The sequence below is a fragment of the Callospermophilus lateralis genome, chromosome 10 (assembly GCF_048772815.1).
Source record: "Callospermophilus lateralis isolate mCalLat2 chromosome 10, mCalLat2.hap1, whole genome shotgun sequence".
NCBI lineage: Eukaryota > Metazoa > Chordata > Mammalia > Rodentia > Sciuridae > Callospermophilus > Callospermophilus lateralis.
This window is the reverse complement of record NC_135314.1, coordinates 89,794,774-89,813,383: the sequence shown is the minus strand read 5'-3', so window position 1 is coordinate 89,813,383 and position 18,610 is coordinate 89,794,774. Positions and strand designations below refer to the sequence as shown.

At 32.7% G+C, this 18,610-nt stretch overlaps 1 protein-coding gene across 1 annotated transcript in view; it reads left to right on the top strand.

The window, feature by feature from the left end:
• Positions 1-18,610, top strand: part of Naaladl2 (N-acetylated alpha-linked acidic dipeptidase like 2) — a 645,091-nt gene that overhangs the window by 437,348 nt on the left and 189,133 nt on the right. The window contains exon 10 of the mRNA XM_076867047.2: positions 9,271-9,417. Coding sequence (XP_076723162.2) covers positions 9,271-9,417 — 147 coding nt within the window. The remainder of the gene's footprint in view (positions 1-9,270; positions 9,418-18,610) is intronic.

Genomic DNA, 18,610 nt, shown 5'->3' with positions numbered 1-18,610 from the left:
ATTATTATTATGAAGTGAAGGAAGCTTTGTTTTGGGTGCTACCCCTCCAACTTTTGGCACTCTGTTCTCTCCAAGCTGTCTCTTAGTTTCTTAGTTACTTGGGGTGTCAATCTCAGTAACCCAAATTGAAAGCCTCCTGCTGTTGTATCCCAGTTCTCCTTTAAAAAAAGTAAAGCTGCAGTTAATTTCCTGTTTCCTCCCAATGGCATATACACAACCTTTTTTGTTTGTTTGTTTGTTTTGTATTAGGGATGAACCCAGGTGTGATTTACCATTGAGCCACATACCTGGCCATCTTTTATATTTATTTAGAGACAGTGTCTCACAGAGTTGCGTAGGGTCTTGCTAAGTTGCTGAGGCTGGTTTTGAACTCTCCATCCTCCTGCCTCAGCCTCCAGAGCCACTGGGATTATAGGCATGCACCACTGTGCCCAGCCATATGTAACTTTTGATGGTGGTAAAAGCTACCTTTCTATATTCAATGGTGATCCATGACTCTGCTACTCTAATTACCCCACTTATTCACTCTTGGACATTTTTAAAATTGTTAACATTCCTGAAGGTGGTATCTATTATTATTATTATTATTTAATTTACCAAAAAACAAATGCCTTTCTAAAATTAACATTGTAACATAAAATTAAGGGAATCCTAGATTTATGAACATCTACCACATTTCAGAAAGGATTTGAAAAGATGTATTTTTGGAGAGTTGATTCATTCACAGAATGACAGTTCAAAATAAATATGCAAATAATAAAGAGATTTCCTATCAAGAATGTTCTTCACATCAGTGTCTCTCTCTAGAGGTAAACAGCATTAGTTTACATTAAAGCATATAGACTTGCTTTTTAAACCTTTAAAAATATAATTGACAATATCATATAGGATCATTCTGCACATTATTTTTTCATATAAATATGAATGTTGGCATTTGTTCATTATCAGTGTATAAACAGCTTCATTTTTTTCTTTTATAGACTATGTATTATTCCATTGCATGGATGTAAATAAATTATTTAACGTCATTGAATTTATATCAATTTTTTTTCAGTATTGTATGAGGCATCAGATTCCTCCCATCTTTCAAAACACAGTCCATAGGTCATGAAAGTAAATATAAAAGACATCTTGTTTTTATGTATTTAAGGCATTTATAATTATTTTAATGTAAAATGGCACTTCGTACTTATTAACTTTTTAAAATTGATTTGATGGTCTTTTTTTCTTTATATAGCAAATAAACTAGCCATTTGTGAAATGAGTTTTCCATCATCTTTGTTGATTATAATTTTTGTCATGCAAAGAAGTTATAATTTTACATGGTTGGACTAATTAATCTTTTGTCTCCAAAAATGTGTTTTCCAGTATGATATTATTAAAATTATCTTTCATTGTTTCCTCTACCATTTTATAATTTAAATTTTTACATTTAAAGATGAATTTATCTGGAATATATTGTGGTATAAGATACCATAGGGAAAATGATATTTTATGATTTTAGTGGAACTGAATCTTAACAGTTTCATTTAAATGTATTTTTACAGTTCTTCAATAGCCACCTTTTATTTATTATTACACAAGAATTTAAGTGAAGAGGAAAAGAAGAGAATAAATATTTTTTGCCTTCACGTGACTGTTGGTTAAAATACTCTGAACTGTGATAGAGCAGAAAGGAGAAATGAAGTCCATTTCTTAAGGAGAGGAAAGAAGAGCTTAGAGTGAAAGCAAGGGACGAATATCATCAATCTTCTCCCTTTTTACCCTTCTAGGTTGATCTACAACACTTGTTAGTCATAAATACATTTTAAATTTAATAAGCAGTAGTCCAAATATAAGGTAACTTTTTTTCACATCTCATAACAAAATTAAAGCTCTGAATGAAATGGAAGAGAATGATTTTCACTTTGGAAATTCTACTTGTATGCAAGTAGAATAGCTATTCTTCACTACTCAAAGTTTAAAATACTTCGTTAACACTCAGTAATATGGTCATTAAATCTCTGTAGAAAACCTGAGGAACTGGAAACTGAAAAATCCATGCTATGTGTTGAAAATTTCAATTATATGACATCTAGTTTTATCTGTGATCTAATTTTAACTTTAATAAAGACATTGCAAAATATGTGTTGTTTTTTATTCTTAACATTTTGAAATATATTTTGTATATGAGAAAGTCATCTGGAATATTAGATGGCAGTGTTTAGGGTGACCTAAATAAGTGGTTTGAAATACTTAGTCAGTAAACATAACTTCTTGTTTCCTACTAATGATCAACAGAGGACAACTGCAAGGCAATGTTAAATTGAGCTATATTATATTGGCCTGCTGACATAAAAATACAAATACAAATTAATGCAACATGATACACATAGGAGATAAGTAAATGTTACACATATGCTGCAGATATACATTTGGCTAAAACCAGATCTGGAGATCTAAAATTATTACAGAAAGACCCTGTAGAATCTCAAAATGAATAATGTTCAGATGTCTGAATGTGGTCTGTGTAATTGGATATAACATCATGGAAGAGAAGACAGAGCATTGCATTTAGAGTGATTCAATCTAAATTAAATCTAAAATTTAGTATTCAATCTAAATTTTATTGCTTCAGGGCCTCGATATTCTAATCTGTAAAATGAAGCTATTTTGCCAAGAGGATTCACTCAGCTGTATCCTTCCTGTGGACAATTTTGGCATGCTAGTAAATCTTACATAAACCTTTTCTCAGAAACAATGCTTTTATAATGCTTAGATTAAAACATGGAGAAGCACAAAAGAAACCACTTATACCAAACTATAGTTACCCAATATTTGCATTTTTGAAAAATATGGAGCCTTACATTTAACAAATTAAATAACAGAAGTCAGCAAAATGTCTCATAACTGCCATCTTTTCAAATTAACAATGAGTTTAATGGCTATTTCAAGATATTCAGAACAATGAGATGTGATATGAAAATACTGAATTTCATTTGATTACAAAATTTCAGGTACAGCTAGATAGGTATTTGGAATACTTCATAACTGAAGGAATTGTTAAATTTTCAGTTAGACGCAAATAAAAATAGGATGTAGTTTTATAAACCCCTGTAAGTTCATAGATATTTTGAATTCATTCTGTGAACCCCTGAATAAGAACCCTAGGGCTTTAGGATATTTAGGTTTATTTCTCTATGAATACTCACTTGTTTATGTGATCTATTGCCCAGGATCATGTTTATAGACTTCTGAACTGAAAATACAGCTCTCTTTACTACTATTAGTGAGAAGTTCATTTTCTCACAGGTTTTGTTGAAAATTTCTTAAAGCAAAGGTAACCCAACATCTAAGGATTAGTTATCCAATGTAGCAGAACTCACAGGCAATCTATTGGTATATAATAATAGTTTTTGCTATCCCTAAATTCATATGTTGTAGACTAAATCCCCAATACTATTTGGAAGTAGAGTCTGAGAGAGGTAATTATGGAAGGTAGAGCCCAAATGAATGGGATTAATGTCCTTCTGAGAAGAAATGTTGACATGGAATCTTTGTCTCTGCCATATTAGTATATAAGAGGACAACTATCTTCTGCAAACTAGGAAGAGAGACCCCAGCAGAAATTACCATGACAGGACTTTCTAAGCTCAAGGGTCATGAGAAATAAATGTATGTTATTTAATTTGCATGGTTTATAATATTCTGTTATACCAGTCCACGTTGATTTATTTACACACACACACACACACACACACACACACACACCCCTACACATACTATATGTTGATATCTATATTTTTCTATGTATGCCCACTGGGGGCTTGGGGGAGACGGGAGAGAAATGAATTGGATTATGCAATTATGAGGCTGAGCAGTCCCAAAATCTGCACCAAGAAAGTGAAGAACTGGGAGAGCCAATTCAGTGCTAGTCTGAATTAGAAGGCCTGGGTATCAGGAAAGCTGATGGTATAAGCTCTGAACCAAAACCCTGCAGCCTTGAAAAACAAAATAAGTTGCTATTTCAATTCAAGAACTAAAGAAAGGAATATACCAATATCCCAGCTCCAAGCAAGCAGGAAAGAAGACTCTTCCTTTACTCATGGGGAATCAGGCTATTTTATTCTATTCAGACCTTCCTGAATTAGATTAGGGCCATTCATATTAGGGAGGATGATGTGTTACTATCTACCAAATCAAATATTAATCTCATTCAAAATCACCCTCATAGATATTTGACCAGATATCTGGGTGCCTTATTGTCTAGTTTAAAGTTGACATTTATACAGTGTCTATATTGAGAATCATTTTTTCAATAATGTAGTCATCATGATCACAGCTGGAATATTATTATAAAAAATGGGAAAACCAGTGAAATAAGTTCTTTTCTAGACAATTGAAGTCATAAGAATAATACTGAAAGGAAAAGAAAGTGATTTAATTTTATTCTAATGTGTGGAGTGTAGTTGTTTTATTTTGAATGTTATACTTTTTTTTTTTTTTTTGCTGTTTGAATAAGTAATCAACTTAGATTTCCTATGCCTGTGGAATGAATGTTTATGTTTGCAGGGAAATGCAGAGTGTGGGAGAAATGAGACATTTAAATTATTAAACAGATTATTAAATACTTTAGAAACTTGTCATTGTGTCTTGGCATCACTATCCAACTAATGTAAATGTTGATTTAATTTCTTTATTTTGTTTTTTTTATGATCATTTACTATGAAGTTTTGCCTTGCAGATTAAAAGTATGCTTGCAAAGAGCATGCAGCCTTAGCATCAAGATGGTGATTTCATTTCAGGTCTTTAACAGACTTGTGGTGGGAAATTAAACAAGTGACAACCCTGGTCTTTGCCTGAACTTGCTTATTTTATGAACTGGAATAAAAATGCTTGTTATCAAATGTTAAATATGGAGCAGTTTGAACTCCTTAGATGAAATACTTAATATGAATTTACTCAGCCTTGTAAATAAATTTAAAAAGTTAATTGACCTGCACAAATTTGTTACAAACCTTCCCTCTCCCACAGTGCTTATCTTCTAGTAATATGAAGAAAATTAGGGTTTCTTTCTACTTCCCTCACAGATATTAGTGCTTATGGGGGTTGAGGAGATCAGCGTCCATTATTTGGTATGATTAATCATAATCCACTGAAGTTCTGTGTGCAAAGATGATTCATATTAGAATCTAATATAGACATAGGATCACCTCGGATCTGTGAATCTGGCATAGATTTTTAAAGTAAGGAATAATGAGTATTTAGAGATTATTTAGAGAATAAAATAATGAACAATGAGTATCTAAAATAATGAACAATGAGTATTTAGAACCGTAAGAGAACAGGAATGTTCTCTAATAGGATACCCCTACATAAAATAACTTTCGGTGGGCTTCTACCTTGCAAATTTAAATACTTTTTATCTAGTTTTCTCTGAAGTTAGGAACAAGAATACAAAAACAAAATGAATACAGATTTCAGGGTAATACTGTGTTAGTCCATCATTGTGACAAAATAGCTGAGGAAAGATTTGCTGTGGCTCATGGTTTCAGGGGTTTTAGTCCATGTTCACTTGGCCTCAAAACTATGGGTCTGTGATGAGGCAGATCATCATTGTGGGGAGCATGTGGCAGAAAAGAGCTGCTTACCTCATGGTGTCTGGGAAGCAGAGACAGAAAAAGATAGAGGGAGAGAAAAAGAGGTCCAGGGACAAGATACACCCTTCCAAAGCATTCCCCCAGTGAGCTGCTTCCTCTAACTGGGCCCCATCTCCTAAAGTTTCAACCACCTCTCAATAGTGCCTCCTGCCTGGGAGTAAATCTTCAGTACCTGAAACTTTACGGGACATTCTGGATCTATAGCACATGCTTTATTCCCTCATACTGGATTAACCAGGAAAGTAGGAAGTAGAGAAAGAGGTGAAGAGAGAGAGACAGAAGGAGAAGAAGAAGTGAGATAAAGAGAAAAGAAAGAAGGAAAGAAAAAGGGACAGGAATTGAGAAAGAAAGAGGAAAAATGTTGTGGGTTGGTGAGGAAAGTTCTCTTCAGGAACTTCAGGGAAACCCTGTGTTTATCAAATCAGCAGTAGGCCCCAGAGACACAATTTAGAATAACATGTTGTTCCTGAAGCCCCAGTCTTAAAGATTTTACTCTCAGTTGGATTTTGACAGGAGGCTTGATAATCAAGGGCTCCAAGCTCTAGGCCCCAGCTATCCCTTGGGCAACCCAACCCTCTTCCATTGTACCATATCCCCCATAAATATTCCATATTTAGCACCATACATGTAGTTTGGCAGATCTTAAACTTCAACATAGAATTTTGACAAAAGATGACACTGTCTCTGTCAACATCTTCATTAGGAGTTTATATATGACAAAGATGACGAGACAGAAGTTTCAATAGATGGGTAAAATAGAGCAAACCAGAGTGTGGAAGAGAATGCAGGGACAGAATTCATGAAGGTAATCCTGAATGTTTGAGATGGCCTTCTTGATGTGCCTGAAAAATACAAAGTGCGAATAAGGCTGTAACTGGAAGAAACCATGGAAATGGAGTATGATGGAAATATGAAAGTTATACAATGTAAGTAGCCATGGCAAGAACAAAAAGACTAGAAGAGGATCAGTAATGTCTTCAAAAAGAATGTCCTGGGCTAAAACAACACTGAAGATAAACCAGAACTGTATCAATCTAGTTGTTAGAACAAAGATTGATTGAAATGGGTTCATTTGTATAATTCAGGAACTTGCTTATATGAGAGGCTAACACTGTTTTTTTCTAGAGGTCAACTAACATAAAACAATGATGATGGAGTAAAAATAATGGAGAACATTTTACTTAAATATCATATTTGTTTTTTTAAAATAAATAATTTAGTAGACACAAATACTAGAACTCAAAATTATCAATTTTTAGTTTGTGTCACTCTCCTGTTAAGAAATAAAAATTCTATGTAAGGAATGAATGCAGCTAAGAGTTGAATTGGATCTTGAGAGTTGTGTATGCAAAATGAAATAAAAGCCAAATTTTTATTTTAATTGATATTGAGTAAAGTGCATATACTATCTTAAAAAGACATAGATGTCCTTACGGTAGAGAGAATGTAAACTACTTAAATAATGATTTTTAATTTCATTGGGTAGGCATTTAGCAAAAGTAAATGCCAAATTCTAAAAATTTTTAATCATGACATAAAATTGTTCAACACTTTATTTTTCACAAATTCAGATGTCCCTGACCACCTTTCAATATACTCAAATGAGTGGAGCAAGGTGAAAATGAGACTGGTGATTGGGCACTGGTGAATATTTTGCCTGCCCAAGATTTTCAAATGCAACTATGGGAAAAAGAATTTATTCTTGCTAAACGAATACCTTCAGAAGGTGCTGTTTTTCAACACCTAGATCTCTAAATAATACTTAGGATTTTTTATATGATATTAAGTAATTTATTTGCATTTCATGATCTAATACTTAAGGGTGTATCTTCTTTGAGCATATTCAAGATCCTTCTTAAACTGTCCTGGTTGTTATAAAATCTCCAGGAGTCTAAAACTATCCAGAATAAATCAAGGAGTTAAAGTATATTAACTTTCTGTTATGTTTTGAATAGGAGATGTCCCCTTGAAAAACTTAATGCTGAAAGGTTCAGAATGTTCAGAGGTGAAATCATTAGATTAGGGGAGCTGCAACCTAATCAGTTGATTAATCTATGTAATGGATTAATAACTTGAATGGATTACTGGGTGGTAGCTATAGTAGGTGGGGCATGGTTAGAGGAAGTAGTCACAGGGCAGGGGGTGTCCTTGGGAGGTATATTTTGCCCCTGGCTCCTTACTTGCTTTCTGAATCCTGGCTGCCATGATATTAGCATCTCTCCTCCACTAGGCCCTCTCACCATGATGTTCTGCCTCATCTCAGGCCCATAACAATGGAGTCCTCAGACTATGGACTGAACCTCTGAAATCATCAATCCAGAATAAAATTTTATTCTTCTAATGTTTTCTTGTCTGGTATTATGGTCATAGCAATGAAAAGCTGACTGATACACTACCATTTCAGAAAACTAGGCTCTGAAAAAAAAAGTCAATTAGTGGAGTCATCCATCATAAAAAGCATTAGGCTGCTACATCAGAATGCATGGCAAAACATTGTATTTCCAAACTGCTTAATTACCCTATATGTTTGGAAATAACATTAAGCTAAAACCTTGCATGTATACAAACACTCATGCTGCCTTACTATTTTAATTGATTTTACCTTTGTTGCAAAGATCTTTCTATCATGGCCTTAAAGAAAATTGAATAAGTATTGAACCATTATATGTTTAAAATACCCAGCACTAGAACTGAAAAAAAAAAAGAATAACTCATTTTCTTAAGGTTAAACTGCATGTTTTTAAGTTTTTGGATATGTTATATTTGAAAGTATTTTTGAAATTATATTATATCAAAGAAGCACAAGAGGTTGAAGAGTCAATATCTTGATTTAATGGCAAATGTAATGAGCACATACGTTATGCCTGGTATTAAATGTGAGATGTTCTTATTCTTATTGGCAAACTTTCCTCAACAGTAGCTTCCCAGGAGACTGCTATTCTTCCACATTGCATCTTTGAGACAATTAATCTCAGAAAGGTTCTACATCTTTGGAAACTTAATTAAAGCAGACATTTTTAATCAATACTTCTTACAAAAACTCTTCATTTCTTTTTAATTTTTAAAATTTTGTTTTTAAAGTTTCTATCACTTGTAGTACAAGATAGACAATTCTAACTTTGAGAAATAATAGCCTATCATCTTTTATTTCCCTCAGAGTTTTGCTTAGCTCTGTGGCTGGTTCTCTACGACTGATTGTAGTTATTGACAGATAATCTAAAAATATCTGAGAAAACATTTTTAAGAAGAAATGGAGAAAATTTCTTCTGTATTTTTTTGGTAAACATTTTAAGAAGGATAGCATCCTTTTCAAAATTTTCAAGTTGAAATCATTGCAGCCATAATAAAACTGTAATAAAAAATACTTTGGAAGCAACATCAACAAGAAAATCTTGATACCAGACAATGCCAGTCATGCATCAGTGAGCATCAGAATCATAGGAAGTTATTTCAACACAGATTCCCGTTCCAACTCTATTAGGTAGGAGGTGGAGCCTAAGTATTTGCATGTTGAACATACTCCTGATTAATATTGACGATATTAATACATGGACCACATTTTAAGTAGCACTGACTTAAAGATGACCTGGAAAGCACAGTAAATGTTAACAATTTAAATTATGTTTTTCAGAAAAATAAGTTCAACTGTACCAGAAGAGCTCAGTGTCCAGAAACCAATGTCAGCTCTGTACAGATACAAGGTGATGCCGATTATTTCATCAACCATCTTGGAGTTCCCACCGTGCAGTTTGCTTATGAGGACATCAAAGCATTAGAGGTGATTGTTCCTAAAAATGCAAAACACACACAATATAGCAGATGTGCAGAATTTGATTTTATCATAGCTATTCGTCTTTCATACCAAATAGGTCACTATAGAAACTGGCTTCATTTAGAGTGTTATTCTTGTTGTTCTGAGGCTTTGTAATAGTATTTGAAAACATCAGCTCTTTTCAATAGTGTTGAATTCAATTTAAAAAGATTTATACTGTCACTCACATTTTCACAGTGTGCTTCACAACAAGAAATTTGCAGTAGTTGGATTAACATCAAAACATAATTGTAATCTTCGGTATTCACAGAAACAGATGACATAGGCAATAGATTCTCCTCTCCTTGCCCAAGGGAAAATGCATTTCCTGTGCTCTGTGTTAATGTGAGTCTTGTGGATTAGCTACCCAAAGTTTGTCGATAACTTGCCTGCCTAAAAAGATACGACTTTTTTATGAAGGAAGGCTTTTTCCCAAAGAATATCTGAAAAGCAAGATTCACATTAATTAAGTCTGTGCTGATCTATCTGGTTGAACTCAATCCTTTTAAGCTTTCTCAGAATAATGTTACACTAAACTATTTTATTTTATTTTTTTGTTTAAATGTGAATCTTGTGGGTATTTAACTTTATTTTACATTTTTTTAAAATGCATTAGTGGGAATTCTTTGAAAGCTTCTTGAGTGGCCTGTTTCAGGTTATTATTACATTAACAAACAATGACTAGGAAATAAAGTCTATTTTATTTTCAAATACAAATACTTCTGAAAAAGAATGTTTAAATTATATTTATATAGGCTCAACTTCAGTTGTGCAAAAATATTATTTCTAACAGTTGTTAGCAAGATCTATTCTTATGTCTCTGCAATCATTCTACTTTTCTTGAGTTTCCCTGTAAATAACTAATGATCAAGAGCAACAACTTAAATCTGTTAAGGGACAAACCCTGGGTGAATCCTATTGTGAAAAACTGAATTCCTGGGTAATAAAAAATATATATGATTTATATATTTTTTTTAAAGTTAGGGCTTTCATATGCCATTGTTCAAAGATGAGATACATTGGCACAGGTTTCTTTCATGCAAACAAATAAATACATTAAAAAGAACTCAATGTATTAATAAATTTACCCATTTTAATTTTTTTGCTTGCTATCTTAATTTTTTTTATCTTGCTATCTTTATTCCCTGCATCAGAGCTCATCCAGCTCCTTACATATTAGCAAGTTGAATAATTACTTTTTTCAAAGTGTCTGATTCATTTTGTTTGGGTTTTAGGTCAATAATTTAGAAGTGGTTCGTCTAGTAAGATTTTGGTAGTGTCCTGACTCTGGACTTAGCAGACAAGTTACTGTGGACTTAGCAGACAAGTTACTGAGAATCTTCCAGAATTGTTTTTGTAAATTAGATGCTTTGGAATTTTTATGGAATCTACTTTATAGAGATATAGTAACCATGAAATGAGCTGTTGGATGTAAAGGTTTTAGTTAACATTGAGTTATCATTAAGGTCCCATCAACCTTAGCTATCATCACAATTATTGTGTGATTGTAGATTCAACATAATAGTTGAATTAAAAGAATTTCTAAACTTTTTTAGATTAAAAACACATCAGTGCAAGGGAGGAGCTTTCCATTGTTAAGGAAAACAAACTTCTCAAGCTGAAAAGGCAGGATTTGATGAGGATCATCTCAGGGTTCTGCCTTGCTAATAGGGAGATTTGGAATCAGTAAAGTTCTAACAGTCTGAAGGAGTTAATCTGTTTTTCAAATTATACCCAGAATGTCTAGCTCTCATCATCAAGATCACTTTATATTATATTATTGTTTCTGAAAAAGTAATTAAAATAGAATTCCCTATGCAGTACAACAAATGACCTTGCTTATATTGCTTTAGTGGGGAGTATTATTTAATGGATTTGTCCCTTTCAAAATATGATTGCTTATGATGAGATAATTTTGTGTGAACTCCCTGAATAACAGATATTAACCTTTACTTTCTTTGTTAACCTATAATAAATATTTGTATACAGCCATTAAGAGGAATTATAAGTATTGAAAGGTTTTATCTATGATGCAAAAATTAGTTATGCTTTGTCAATTAGTAAAGCAGGCAAGGAATTTAGAGTCCTGTTATGAATTTGTTTGCATTTTAAAATATAGTTTTTATGTATAATCTTTAGCGAGATAGTTTGGTAGACTGGGAATCAGGAACTCTGATTTTCAAATCTCTGCATATCATTTAGCAAGTTACCTACAACTCTGGATCTATCTATCTGTATCTAATGAAAAGCAAAATTAGACAAAAAATAATGTCTACCACTTAATTGAATACTTGCTATGCTGAATATTTTATACTTACATTCTCACTTAATATTTGTGATCTCTCTGCAACTCAGTGATTATTATTAACTCCTTTTATGCAGTGGATGAAGTGAAATTTAAAGTCAAGTAGCTTATTCAGAGTTACAAAGATACTAGACCAAAATAGAAGCTGACTTCAAATCTGTTTAACACTGAATTCCTGTTTTCAGCAATTGCTCTAAATGTTCCAAGTTAGAAGCCCAATGTAGGATTCAGTACACCAACATATTGTTTGCCCTGGTCTTCATTGAGAATCGGATATCTGGAAAAACTGGGTTTCATTTCTCCATGGAAAGAATCAACTGACAGAGCATTTCTCACCAGCTTGCCCTGTTCTTTATCAAAGAATCTGCCATGCTGTTTGTCCAAGAGTGTAGTTAAAAAGAATATTTTCCTCAATACCTGTTTGTATCAAAAATTGGGAATTCAATGACCAACCAACAGGGAAAACAAACTTCTCAAGTTGAAAAGAACTGTGAGAAGCTAAACTGGTTTTACAAGATTTGTGCCACTTAAGTTACCTGGTTGGACCCTGTAAAAATGGAACTCATTATTGATGCACTAATTTTGAGTAAAAGTTATAAAAACATTTCTACAATTCTTTGTACTTTAAAAATTGTGTGTATTCATCTCAGTGCAGAGGTACACACCAGTAATACCATTGTCTTGGAAGGCTGAGGAAGATGGATCACAACTTCTAGGTCAGCCCCAGCAACTAAGTGAGACTCTTAGTAACATAGCAAGACACTGTGTCAAAAAACAAAACACACAAAAAAAGGGACTGGGGATGTAGCTCAGTGGTAGAGTACCCCTAGGTTCAATCCCTAGTAGTATCTCTTCCCACCAAAATTTAAAATTATGTGTTCTAAATGAATTATAGGTCTATTACAGTCATCTGTGGGGAAGAAATTCCAAGATCCCAGTGGATGCCTGAAATGGCATAGTGTACTAAAATCTCCATATAATTTTTTTTCCTATACATACAAACCTATGATTCACTTCATAGGTGAATAAAGTAGGTATAGGTTTAGCAACAATGATTAATAATATAATTGAATAATCACAATAATATACAGTAATATAATTGCCACCATCACTTCTCTTGTATTTTGGGACAATTATTAAGTAAAATAAGGGTTACTTGAATACTTGCACTTAGACACTATGACAGTGAACTTGGTAACTGAGATGGCTATTGGGGGACAAATGTGTATAGTATGGACATTCTTGAAAAAAGGATATTTTCCTTTCCAGGTAGGATTGAGCAGCAGGACAGTGTGGGATTTTATCATGTTACTGAGAACAGCACACAATTAAAAACTGATAAATTTTTTTTTCCTGGAATTTTGGATCAAATATTTCTAGACTTTGGTGGATTGAAGATAATTTAAGCCATGAGATGAAAGAAAAACTATGGATAGGGGAATTATTGTATATTCAGTTTCAACAAGTAAACTCTGATAATGGGGAAAAAACTGAACTGTGAGAAGCTAAACTGGTGCTTAGAGACCACATTTTATGGACACGTGGGACATTATTAGTTTTATTTTTTAATGGAAGTCGACATTTTATGATATCCGTCCCAATATTTTATGCTATATACATTCCTAGCTGTAACTTTTCCCTGTGGTTTCTCTGGATACAAATACATGCCCCAGATTACTTAAAGTGGCACTCATTGTTGCCTTTTGGGGGGTACTTATAGTCTCATTTTCTAATAACTAAATTTCACAAATGCAAAGTAACCTATGTATTTGCCAGATGTTAATTTGATTCCTTCTCATAAGATATTGCCCTGTTAATTGAAACATCTCTGGTTGTAAGCTTCATTTAAATACGGTTTTAAATTTGTAAACACTGTTGCACCTGTTAGGAGAAGCATTCTGTGCAGATTAAATACAATGAAGAGATTGCTGAAAAGGAAATGAAAAGACAGATGCTTTCTGATTAAGAGTGCAATATTTATGACAGGCTGGTGGTCCAATGCACATTTCTTCTGTCACTTAGCAGCTGTTTCACATAATTTTTGTTCCAGATCAGTATATTTATTCTCTATAGGGCATGTCAGAGGTTCTGCCTTTCTTAGTATATCAAAAGATCAATTCATGCCAGGCAAGTATTATACCACAAATTGAAGCTTGCTTCCTCACTCTGTTTAACCTTATATTTTTTGCTCTTCTGCTTGAAACATTCTATTTTAAACCCAATTTACCTCTATAATGGGGTATTTAACATTTAAATAATAATGAGACAAAAGGGTATAATGGCTTTGATATAGCAGGAATCATGGCATAATTGTTTCATTATCATTCAATAAACTAGGGACAGAAATTCAAATAGAATAGGTGTTTTGAAACTCATTTTTTTTTAAAGCTAGATGACATTGATGCCAATTCTGATTCTTTAAAAGATATGCAGCAGCAGCAGGAGTAATGTGTGTGTGCGTACAAGCATGTGAACTTTAACATCTATGTAATTTTATGAGATAAAAATGATATTTCATTTTGCGGAAATTCAGTACTACAATACACATGTATAAATTTTGGAGTAAAGTAACTTGGTTGATATATGATACTTCATGTTTTATTCTAAGTAAAAGAATAATTTTTCACTTGAATTAGAGATCACTCATTACATTTTCGGTTTGGAACTTAGTCTCTGGTTTTTGTTATGTTAATAGGCACTAGTAGTTCAAAAGCCAGTTACAAGCTCAAGACTTAAGGAAGTGAAATAGTTATTTTTAATTCTGCATAAGTACTACTGATATTCTGTAGTTTCTGATAGAATGTGTTCCATACTAATAGCTACAAGTTATGCAACACCACATAAAACTGAGATTTTATCTTTTCTATTTCAGAGTATGCCAATTGAAAACAGGAGGAAAAGGGGTTCTTTAGTGTTTTCTGTAGCTCATTATTCTTCTTTTTAACTGATGTTAAGAAAACTACTTACAACACGGTATCGCAATATATGGTATTATTATATTCTGCTCAGACTTGCTTCATGTGAGGGAGGAGTTTTCAACCATTTTTGGTCTAAAAACCCATTTACCTTCTGAGTACCAAAGACTCTTTCCCCAATATTGTTTTTGTCTACATAATATAAAGAAATATTTATCATGTCAGAAACTAACAGTTAATAACATATAACATTTATTATTCACTTAAAAATCAATAATATTTAAATTACTTAAAAATTATTACAAATGTTTAGTGACTATAAATCCTAATCAAAACTAATGCCAACTAATAGGAATAATTTTTATGAAGAATTATTTCCCAAGATAAAAACAAATAAATGATAAGAGTAGCTTTTCTTTTCATCTTTGAAATCTCTTTAATATGGCATTCGACAAAAATGGCTGAATTTTCTTTTTTTTTTTTTTTTTCCCTTTATCTTTCTTTTGAGATGAGATATTGCTATGCCATTCAGGTTGGCCTCCAACTCCTGGATCCATGCAATTTCCCTGCTTCAGTATCCCAAGTGCTGGGACTACAGTGTTTGACTGGACAGCTGAATTTTCATGTCTGCTTCTACATTTAGTCTTTTGTATATGTTCATTTGGTAAAAATGTTTGAGGAAGATCTGATTTAATATTTTTTTTCATATAATAATAGGTATTTTTCTTTGATAGTACCCTGAAAATTGGCAATTGTTAGTTCTCTAAAGGTCAATTTCAATGTGGAATCTGAATCCATATTAATTGATTTTTGTATCTCATATAATTGTGACTATATGGTGAAAATGAGAGTATAATAGGCATGCAATATCACTATTATGAAAATAGTTTTGATTGAAGGGACACTCGATAGTCTCTGAACTTAGAGAAATGCTGATTTGGGGAAATGGACTTGGTTAAGCTAGTTTACTTTATTTTTATATCTGACATGGTGTTCGGCTTCACCTCTTATTCAAGGATTTGAGCTGTGATTCTATATAATGTGTATGTGTCTTTTCTGGACATCTTTGGGTATTGCCATCTCATCCACCTGACAAACAACATGAAGTAGAAAATATAACACTCTCATAAACTGTGGCTCTACAAAGAATTCTGCTTCTTAGAGGCATTTTTTTTAGAAGAGAAGGTTAAACCCCAATCAACAAATCAACAGTTATAGAGCAGACTTGAAAAGCTTTGATTGTACAATATATGAAATGCCTGTCACAGAGGGAGTGCTATTAAAGTTGCTGTATGCTTCCAAGAGCCTGAGGAGTAAACACAAGAAATTGAAATATGAGACAGATATTGAAAAAAAAAAAAAAAAAACAAAGACTGGAGAAACTCTTAAGACTCAGATGGATAATTCAGAAGATCATACTTCAAATTGCCTAATATTTTGAAATAACTGCAAGAAAGACAGATTTCCCATATCAGTTATCCTTGCTTGGAATTCTAAATAAGAACATTTATTCTGAACGACTATCATCATCGGATCAGAATACATATGTATACACATATATCTATATATGTATGTAGATATATTATTACTACATTTTAACACTAATACTGTTTTCGGGAACTAATTGTGATCATTGCCATTACAATGGAACTTGTTTTATAATGAAGTTTCTGATAGCTTTAATGGTACTTGCAAAAGGGTTTACTGATAGACTGTTACAAATTTGGCAATACTCAGGGATATAAGGCAACTCTCAAATGATTTATTCAGATATTTATTAATTCAAACCCATTCATTTCTTTAGCCAGCAGTTATTAAGCACTTTATGCAATCCAGGCACTAGAGTAGAAGAACAGAAATGAATGAAACATAAGGGAAAGCCCATTCCTTTGCATGGTCACAGACTAGATTGGGACTCAGATATATAAACAATCACGTACACTAAGTACAACAGAAGTTGATTAACTGACTTCCACATACACAACTTGTAGGATTATCTAACAATTATTCCTTTAAAGCATACTCATACTTTATGGAAGTATGCTTTCTAAATATTTGCACACTTATGTTTTCTTAGATTAAGTGGTATGCTCCCTGGGAATTAGTGATATTCTTAGATCTATATATGCCCTTCTATTTTCTTATACATGACTAGGTAATTTAATTGTTACATAAACTTGAGAAATGTGAATATGAGAAAAATTACTTCAAAGAAACCTATATTGATAGCACTCTAAAAAGTGAGCTGCTAAATTAGGTGCAGAGAATAGCAGACAACTCTCAAAAATCAGGGGAAATTAGTAGCAGCCTAGATGCATTCTCTACTAAATTTACTTCACAATTAAAAGTTTCACTTTAAATAAAAGGCAACTTAATAGGTAGATAATACATAGTAAGGCAGGAAAGAAATAGTGAAATTTTATTTAATAAGATAGTATTCAGAGAAAGGGCATTGGTTTCACATCAAAATATTGGCCAATTAATATGCACTCACAGGTTTTTAATGAAAATATATTTTACATGTTTGGTTTCTTTTTTATTGATCATTTGAACCAGCTTCAAAACAAATAATGTACAAACGAATAATGAACATATCATATTGGGTAAGAGAATTTCTAATGTGCAGGGAAGTGACAGATGTAGTATCAAGGAAAATCATATTTTACAAATACTCATAACGTGTGATGGCATTGTCGTATTTTTAAATCCTTTAACATAACAACTCTTGATTTAATTCTTGTGCTTAGATCTAGCATATATGAGGACAGTGCTGGTATTACCACGATGAGGAAACTGAGGCATAAGGCAGATTGACTTGGCCAAGATCACTTATTTATTATGTGGCAAAATCAAATTTCAGACTCAGCATTCTATCACCAGATTTCTGGTCTATTTCTCCTATTCTGCTGTTTCTCAAAGTTTTCTAGGTAAAATAAAGTGGTAATAAAATGTTTTCCATCTCTCTCCGCATCCATAAAGCAGCATAATTCTATGATTTTTTAATTCTGTTTTTCCTTGTTTTATGTACAAAGGTACTAAATGTTTCAACTTCCACCATGTTCCAAGGAAAGAAATAACTGTAAATGGGTCAAATGAGGCTGTAATTCATACATAATGGCAAGGATTGATATTAATGTTTCCTTATAGTAATTTATTCATTCTTCATGAAATAAAGTCTATAAATTTGATTTGAATCTTCCTAAAGTTTGCATTTCAAATAAATGTAAGTGAATGGGCTAAATACATTATAGAAAAAAAAGTCATGCTAAAATCAAGATATTCTAAACTTGAGTATTTAGTTTCCTACATTTAAGAAATAAAGATGTGATTATGGTTTTGCTTATCTCTTCCTTCCTCAGTAATTGTCCATACAGCGTAAAGGCTAACAGCTTTAATATATTGCATTTATTCCATCCCTAGTTCCTAATTTCATTTTGGAGTTAATTTTATAAGATGAGGAGATGGATAAGTTCATGTCTTCTAATTTCAATGATAGTCCACACTTCTTTGAGTAGAATATTCTTAGATCTAAAAGCACTTGGGGAACTAATTTAGATGATTTTTAAAATGTGTAATTAAAATGTTAAGAGCAGTTTTGGTACTCATATGCTCTAATAATAAACTCCAGAGGAAATGGCAGAACTGGAGCTGGGCAGCTGTGGATTGTGACTACGGCCCGTGGAGGAATTGCCTTGCCATTCCCTACACTTCACATCTTTGTCATTTTATTTTATTTGCATTTGGAATTGCAGTTCCTCTATGCCTATTTTACAGCTTATAGACCCAGAAGCTTATAATTTTGTATTTTTAAAGATAATCATATATCTCTGTACAAAATACAAAGGAAGATATGATATTTCTGAAGTCTCATGTCAAAAAACAAAAAATAGATCATGAAGCCAGGGCCACTTGGCTTATGAAGGTCACTGCTGCTTCCTCA